Source organism: Dacryopinax primogenitus (genome assembly GCF_000292625.1).
Source record: "Dacryopinax primogenitus strain DJM-731 SS1 chromosome Unknown DACRYscaffold_14, whole genome shotgun sequence".
In the NCBI taxonomy this organism is placed as follows: domain Eukaryota; kingdom Fungi; phylum Basidiomycota; class Dacrymycetes; order Dacrymycetales; family Dacrymycetaceae; genus Dacryopinax; species Dacryopinax primogenitus.
The window spans coordinates 337,572-345,297 of NW_024467211.1; the positions used below are offsets into that span (position 1 = coordinate 337,572).

At 51.2% G+C, this 7,726-nt stretch overlaps 5 protein-coding genes across 5 annotated transcripts in view; 3 read left to right on the plus strand and 2 right to left on the minus strand.

The window, feature by feature from the left end:
- Positions 1-72: 72 nt before the first annotated feature.
- On the plus strand, positions 73-2,149 carry DACRYDRAFT_23449 (uncharacterized protein). Its single transcript, XM_040773245.1, has 7 exons — positions 73-274; positions 326-471; positions 523-642; positions 693-1,011; positions 1,068-1,417; positions 1,480-1,845; positions 1,896-2,149. The coding sequence occupies exons 5-7, from the start codon at positions 1,391-1,393 to the stop codon at positions 2,010-2,012; spliced, it is 510 nt and encodes a 169-aa protein (XP_040626796.1). The 5' UTR covers positions 73-274; positions 326-471; positions 523-642; positions 693-1,011; positions 1,068-1,390; the 3' UTR covers positions 2,013-2,149.
- A 72-nt stretch (positions 2,150-2,221) lies between these two features.
- Positions 2,222-4,168, minus strand: DACRYDRAFT_95747 (uncharacterized protein; the record flags this gene model as incomplete). Its single annotated transcript, XM_040777316.1, has 3 exons — positions 2,222-2,785; positions 2,840-3,276; positions 4,143-4,168. 3 exons carry the CDS (start codon positions 4,166-4,168, stop codon positions 2,268-2,270), a joined length of 981 nt encoding a protein of 326 aa, XP_040626797.1. The 3' UTR covers positions 2,222-2,267.
- A 1,397-nt stretch (positions 4,169-5,565) lies between these two features.
- DACRYDRAFT_117527 (uncharacterized protein) lies at positions 5,566-6,340 on the plus strand (the record flags this gene model as incomplete). Its single annotated transcript, XM_040770401.1, has 4 exons — positions 5,566-5,638; positions 5,692-5,885; positions 5,949-5,997; positions 6,045-6,340. The coding sequence occupies 4 exons, from the start codon at positions 5,566-5,568 to the stop codon at positions 6,338-6,340; spliced, it is 612 nt and encodes a 203-aa protein (XP_040626798.1).
- Positions 6,341-6,466: 126 nt separating this feature from the next.
- Positions 6,467-6,850, minus strand: DACRYDRAFT_109326 (uncharacterized protein; the record flags this gene model as incomplete). Its single annotated transcript, XM_040768863.1, has 2 exons — positions 6,467-6,722; positions 6,771-6,850. 2 exons carry the CDS (start codon positions 6,848-6,850, stop codon positions 6,467-6,469), a joined length of 336 nt encoding a protein of 111 aa, XP_040626799.1.
- A 749-nt stretch (positions 6,851-7,599) lies between these two features.
- DACRYDRAFT_117529 (glycine cleavage system P-protein) overlaps positions 7,600-7,726 on the plus strand; it is a 2,783-nt gene continuing 2,656 nt past the window's right edge. Inside the window, exon 1 of the mRNA XM_040770402.1 lies at positions 7,600-7,660. Coding sequence (XP_040626800.1) covers positions 7,654-7,660 — 7 coding nt within the window. The 5' untranslated portion in view covers positions 7,600-7,653. The remainder of the gene's footprint in view (positions 7,661-7,726) is intronic.

Here is a 7,726-nt window from a genome sequence, read left to right on the forward strand (position 1 = left end):
AATCAAGATTGCGCGTACAATACACCTAGTCACTAAAGGGCTACAGTATGGGCGAACACTAGCCACGCCTCAAGAACTTCCGTAGGTTTGATGAACATGGGTAAGTATATAGTCTGCCAATCTGGTCTCTCGTCGGTTGGACCGTGGTGATGGGGTGTGAAGACGTGCTCTGAGGTTACTCTGCCGCTTCAATGACGGAAAGAGGAGACCCGGTGCGAGGAGTGCTGGAGTCTTCCTCAGAGAAGGAGCCGCTCAAAGCAGGCATACTAGTCTGCTTTTGCGCTTAATCAGAACCGAGGGGAAACACGATGCCAAGAGAACTCACCTGCATGCTCTCTTTGGCACGTTTATCCAGAGTTGGAAAGCGGCGTTTCATCTCATTAACAACGTGCCGCGTGAGGCGCATGATTTGGGGCTCTGGGAGGAGAGAGAGAATCGCATGAGAGTCGCCGAGTGTCGAAAGAGGACCCGCTATTACTAACGTCAGAGAGTGGGACTGATCATATGAGGGAGAAGACGCACTATGATGAGTGGTGCTACGCTCCTTCAGTACCGCTTCGACGTCTTGTACCACCTCGACGAATGTCACGTCGAGCAACTTCTTCAGCTTCCACTTTGTCCACAGATTCAGACGTCCATGATCTAGAGATAAAATGAGTCCAGTATCACGCTGTTATCACCCTTCAGCTTACCATTCGCAGCGCTCAGGACAGTATATGCAGGCACCAAGGCTGTGGTGAGCTCATCGCCATTCATGTTCTCTGCAGGTGCGCTGACGGGATTGGGGAGTGACATTGGTGAGAAGACAGTTGGGTGTCGGAGAAGACATCGCTTCGTGCTCGGTGGCCTGGTCACCGATAGACATTGCTGAGAGAATTGGAATGTTGAGGCACAGAAAGGTTGAGATTGAGAGAGAAAACGTCGGACAGTGGTATGAATGACCTGATCACCCCGATGTGGAATGTTTTTCATGTGTCGGAGGCAAACGTAACTCTGCTGGGTCATGTCCTCCTAGGCAATTCGGTGTGTGAGTATATTCGAGCCGCATGTATAACCCTGATACGTACCACGCGTCGATGCTGCTCAAACTTGTCTTCTCTCCTATAGTTCCTGGTCTGGATGCACAAGACTAGAAGAAGCTGGGCTGCCTTGGACCTTCTCGGCAAACAAAGACTCATTGATGGGTCTCCGCGTAGGAGAGTCATAATGGCCGAATATCGTTCGTAGGTGGAGTCCCACTATGACTGTTACGCACTGGATATCGAAAATCGCGCTGGATGGGGCAGTAATGCGGCGACCGTTCCTACGGTTATATACGTACCCCCTTTCATCCTTTGCTCTATCTCATCGAACTCACGACTGACTGCTCGACATCCTTATCCATTTCACGATGTTTGGCAAACTACTTGATGCAATCAGGTGCGTTTCTTCTGTATTTTGTGTAATCTGAACACTTGGATGATAGAGAGCATATCATACAGAGGTGGTCGCTCCGTGTATCTCGTGGTGTATCATCGAGAGGTTAGTGCGAGGGAAGGCCCTGCACACTGGGCCATTTGGATTCCACATCGGAACGCTGCGGAGTTCGGCAAACTCATACATGTCGTTGGCGATACTCGGGTGATGGGATTTCGTGTCCAATTCCGTCACCATGCCCAGGTCACTTTCACGGATCGACGTTACGATCTGATCCTACTCGATGACGACGTTTCCTCGCGACTGATCGTCGACAAACCGCAATACGAAGTTCGAGAGCCGTCATATACTGAAAAGCGCCAGCAGCCCGTTGATGACATGGAGCGTTACGCCCTTGCCATCCCTGCTCCCCCTTTGACTCCAGACGGGGTAAGCACTTTCCCATCTGCCTTTCTTGTTCTCAATTTATACTGTGTCAGGGGACATTTGCCGGCGACTGCCAGACCTGGATATGGCAGGTCGTTACAAGTTTGGTTGACAACGGTGTTCTTAAACAGAGTGCGCTAGCAGCTCTCGAGGATGTTTCGACGGTGTGATAGGACGTGATGGAAAAGACGAAGGAGAAAGGTCAACTGACTCGAAAGGCGCTCAGCGTAAACCATACCGTTGAAGTCTGTATAGTGGAACTTCTGTCCTTTTATCCAATGATGCAATGTCAAATTACGAACGTTTCTCCCAGAATTGAGCGGATCGCAAGTCGTTGAGTGTGCTGCGTCACTCAGAACGAGTCATTTGAGGTAACATTGGAACGTGAGCAGTTGCGCATAGAACGCTTTTCGCGTACTTGGTCGTTAGAAGGCTACAATATAGGCGAACACGAGCCACGCCTCAAGAACATCAGTTGGTTCAATGAACATGGGAAAGTATGTAGTCTGCCAATCTGACCCTCGTTTCGTTGTCCAGCGAGCTTTGCAATACTCCCAATACGATGGCATCCACCCAGACTGCTGCCAATCGATGATCGCCAGTACCCTCGGAGGATCTTCCCAAGACCACTCGCCCTTCCATAGCCAACTTATCCAATCCGGCCAGTCCCACGGCCAGATGTTCCATGCCCACGACCATTCCCATCTATCCCATGGCCATCGCGCCGATATCATAATATTTGACGGATGTAGGTCTCCATGAGTGAAAACGATGCTTGCATCATCGGGCAGGTCGAATCGACCAGGGTGAACCTGGATGCCAGGCGGCATTGGTGCTGGAAGCGCAAACCAGTCATGAAATTCAGCCACGGAATGAAATGAACGGGCCGGGGTCATATAGCTATGGAAAAGAATCTCTTCTGGTGGCTGGTTACCGATGGCGCCTATGTTCATGAGATGAATCTGACCATTCAAAGAACAGAAGCTGAATCACTTGCCCACGTAACTATTCATCGGATCTTCCTCGATCTGGCGCAAGTCATCCACCATATCCTTTATCTGCATGCAAACTACTGTCTTGCTTTTCTCCGATAGCCATTCCCATCGGTCTTGCAAAGTGACCCCCCGAATAAGTTCCACGTAGACGAATGCCCTGCCGTTCTCAACTGTCCAGCCATATACCTCAGGTACCCGTAGTACCGTCCGACCCTGCAGCGCATACAGGCATTGGCCTTCGACGATGCTAGCCGCTGTTCCGAATTTTACGAGCAATCCCAAAGCTGGGAATCGCACGGGCCTTGGACGCGGAGCGATGGGATGATCGCCCAACGCTTTGCACCTTGCTAGCACTTGTGCGGGTGTAGGCAGCTGAGCAGTAGGATGTCGTCGAAAGAAGGACGAATCGTGAAGGATGACATGGTCACCAGAAGGAGCGCTGCGTAGTTGGTTGGACGTTGACATTCGAAAATGAGGTCGCAGAAAAGATGGTGGTATGTATGGCCCGATCACCCCGATATGGAATGTTTTCGTATTCTTGCCGGACGCAAACCTCGGCTTCATTCTTCGGAACCATCAAGAAACCTCAACGTACAAAGTATTGAACAACACACTCAAGCTGCCCAAGCCACGCATTGGCGTTTACTCAATCTCATCTGTTCTTCTTTGGGTTTGGTCTACATGTTCAAAAAACGCAGAAGAAACTGGTCACCGGACGACCCTGTCCCCAGCATACACGTATAAAAAGCCTCATTGATGGCAGAGTCATAACGGCTTTTGTTCGTAGGCACAGTCTTGATATGACTGTTATGTGCTGCACGTCCAAATTGACGCTGGATGGAGCCAGTAATGTCACCACCGTTCCCCCGACATTTGCCTTGTCCGCTTCATAATGTTCGGCCAAAAACTTGACGCAATCAGGTCCGGACATCACACACTCTCCATAGTTTGAACACTTCACTGAAGAGGATGTATCATCTAGAGGGGGTTGTTCAGTATATCCCGTCGTATATCATGAAGATCGCAGGACGGCGATCGATGCTGCACATTGGGCGATTTGGATTCCACATTGAGATGAGTCGACAGGCTTCGGAAAACTCATCCACGTGATCGGCGACACTCAACTGAAAGGGTTTCGTGTGCAATTTCGCCACAGAACACAAATCACAGTCACGAATCGACTTTACGATCTGTTCTTACTCGACGACGACGTCTCCTCGCGTCTGATCGTGGACAGATCCGACTACGAAATCCGAGAGCCATCATATGCAGAGTTCAACCAACCGCCCATCGATCGCATGGAGCATCTTGCGTTTTCCATCCGCGCCCATACCACGACTCCGCCAGCCGTGAGCATGTCTCCAACACATCCCTTTCCTTTCTTACTCTGTGGCAGGGTCCATTCGCAGGTAACTGCCAATCATGGGTATGGGAGTTCGTCGCGCACTTAGTTTCGATCGGTGTTCTCAAACCGACTGCATTGGAAGCTCTTCAACGTGCATCAAGGATGTAGTATGATATGCGGAAAGCAGTGCACTCAACCGCTCGTTCGTCCCATTGATCGACCTGGACTATGCATATGAGGCTTACGATTGTATGATACGATATCGTGCTTTCATGTCAAATTATCATGCTATCATGTCAACGACACGGAGTTACGGACTGGCGCCCGCGCGTCTCTTACGTAATCTAAGAGCTCTAGTGGTGCATCCCTGAAGAGTGGGGCGTATCTTCGGGTTACTCTGGCGACCTAGCCTGCCTGAGACAACGCGGATATTAGACAGGCCAAAGGATCTACACATGTACAAGTTGCTTCAAGGACTAGCCCCCCACGAGCTCCTGTTTCTGCACTCAGGCTCATCTCTGGCGTCTCACCTCCTGTCTACCTGCCGGCTGTGGATATGATGAGCATTTTTTTCCTTGCCCATACACCCACTGGATTTCGCTTCTATGCTATCCAAACCCCGAAGTGCAGGAAGACGAAAGGGCGTACGGATTTGGCTGATCTGATAAACGACCCATAGACGCGGGGAGAAGCTCAGATTTGCCATGTTAGAAGCGTCTCGCGCTCACAGGTGTATTACGGCGCGTGAGAAATCCAAGCGGACTTAGAGCGTGTGAGGAAGAGCCCGTTTCCCAGAACCCGCGAGCTGCACTTCGTATTCGGAGATCTTCGTAGCACACTCGGCATGAGGGCGGAATCAGATGGTTAATTCTGCGCACTCCTTTGCATGTAAAGCTTTCATAAAACGTTGTACAAGTATATCGTTACATGACCACGCGAGTGGAACATGGATTGTGCCTCCTTTGACAACCCTCAACTCTGCCGCGGGGCAACGAACAAAGGCCCCTGCACGGTGATCTACCCATCCTGCATTGCGATCCCGCCATATCACCGAGTTGACATATTGGAAATAAGAATTTGACAAGCCGAAGGCGTGTTCAGGGCGGTTTCCAAGCTTCTAGCCCCAGAAGCCGGGGTCGCTGGTACCCCGGCACCGCTCCCCGCGCAAATATATGCACCCGTGGGCGTTGCCCATATAAATGAGTGATGCAGTGATGAACCTTGGGAGACGTCTTGCTTCTGTTGATATTCGTTTGCTTTGCTCTCTTGTTTCGCTCTTGACTAAAACTTTCTGTGAGCACGTAGTCACCAAGTAAGTCTTTTTTTACAATAATGACTGCGAACTCACTGACACCACTGCTTATAGGGAATACCTGAGACACCATGGCGATTTGGGTACGAAGTCGATTGTACCTGGAGGCTGTGGAGGCTGTCAGGGTGACAGTAGAGACAGTGGGTAAGTGCTCATACCTTGGTGTTTGGGAAGCAAGTTAACTGACTTGTGGTTAGTGGTGTTCGAGCCTATCAACCCAGCTGAGGTGATTGTAGAGGCGTTGACCACGGGTCACGTCTCTGCATCGCTACCTACCAGGGCCAGGGTGAGAACAACAGCCACCCACCCTTCTGAGGACCCATGCAGTGTGCAGGGCAACACTGCGCAGAGGAGAGAGAACGGACAGGTCCTGGGAGCCGAGAACGCACCGGTGAGCACTGATTTTCCAACTGGAGTAGAGCTTGAGCTGTTGTTGATCGCTCCTCGTGTTTAGGCTGCCGAGGGCTCGGCGGACCGCCGCAACACTGCAGGGCGACGATCCGGTACGTTGACCAACAAACATCCGTATGAGACTGATGCAAACATCTAGCCAATGAAGTGAGCGGTGGCATGCAAAGCGCAGACACCGAGGCACGACTGCATGGGGGACAGCAATCGACCGTCGCGGTAGTTACGATCAACACGGTCATCAACAGCAATATAGTCGATGAGCACGGCAAAAAAAATCATTCTGCCAGCACTGCAACCGACCAAACCGAAGCTGGCCAAGATGATGATAACGCACACCGAACGGACTCGGCTGTACACCAGCTATCGGAGCAAGGCCATGGCAGAGTCGGGGATGGCATCGTCAAGGAGATGTCAGGCCTCGGACAGTCAGAGTAGGAGAGGAAAAGATCAGATTGGGAAGCCCAGGACTGTTCGTTGTTCTTTTGATGCGCTACAGAGATGTTCCGTAAGAAGAATGCACCCCCAATACAGGTTGTTATGCCCTTAGCCTCCACCAGACCGTTATGCCTTCATGGAATCCAGAGAACCCTCAGCGAACCACCACTTGCGCACCGGACCGTCTTCCATCTTGCTATTCTTCTCGTCATCTAGGGGTTTGTTGAAATCCACTCCGCCGACGAAGCTCTTCTTCGCAAACAGGGGGAGCCGGAGCTCATCGTCCGGCCACATGTTGTCAAACGGAATACTAGGTAGGCAAACCGATTCCGTTTGGGCCGACGGTAGTGTCGAGTGCCACTTTGGCAACATCTCCTCCGTTCTGAGACACTGTGAGCCAGCTCGCGGGCGACAAATTCAAGTGGCTTACTCTTCTAGTTCTCGTTCCCATTCCTCAACACGATACACGTGCACGTCCATCAGCACAGGGCTACGACCGCAAGAGATCATCTTGGTTGCTGGGATATTGGCCTCTTCCTGCGTATATGCGTCTCAGCAGATAATCTTCAGCCTTAACTGGGAAGCTTTACTAACAAGTAATTCACGCATCTAACACCGTCTCTCCTGGTTCAACCTTGCCGCCGAATCCATTATACCTCCCAACACCAAAGCCGCGTTTCTTCAAGCCCAAGCATATCTGGATGAGACGTGGAGCAAGCTCATGTCAGAGGTGTGAAAGCGGGGCATCTCTCACGAAGCACACCCACCTTGTTCTCTCCAGTGATGATGGGGAATACGAGTGTATATTGCTTTACGCTCGACGTTGTGAGCCATGGTAGATGGAGTGAGTTGGAAGGCCCTTCTGTGTGGACGGATCCGATACTGCCCGGTGCCAGCAAGGATGCGAATTGATCCATTGAGTGGTTATGGTGGAGGGCGGTGGAGGCCGACGCGTTGTGCGTTGAACTGGTTGGAAAAAGCTCTCTCAGAGAATGTTATAGTAGGACTCTTTATCGTCCGCTACGAAATGAGCGAGGATAGAGAGCGATTCATTTTTCATCAAACCGCTGTTGAAATGTCATGTAATTCAATGGAAGAAATACACCGGAGCTTCGGCCTCTTATAGGAATATTAATTTCAATGCCCTGTAAAAAGGGGCCAATGGTCTCTGCCGTCCTTCTAGGGTCCCGGAGATATCGAGAACTGGAGGTTGCCTTACACGGTCCACCTGAACATCTACTACAACATACCCCCCGCAAGGCCTGCGAGGATCTCCTCGCTCCTTTCACTCTTCCCACATCTTGGTCAACATTATGGCAGGTTCTATTGCTGCTGCACGTCCTCTGCGCGCTGGCTTCTCTCTCGCCGCGCGTGCATCGTCAAAGG

Excerpts from the sequence above, each read along its gene's own strand:
- DACRYDRAFT_23449 (XM_040773245.1), top strand. The coding sequence starts at position 1,391 with ATGTTTGGCAAACTACTTGATGCAATC. Across the intron at positions 1,418-1,479 it reads GCAAACTACTTGATGCAATC|AGAGGTGGTCGCTCCGTGTA; the intron begins AGGTGCGTTTCT and ends AGCATATCATAC. Across the intron at positions 1,846-1,895 it reads CCCCTTTGACTCCAGACGGG|GGGACATTTGCCGGCGACTG; the intron begins GTAAGCACTTTC and ends ATACTGTGTCAG.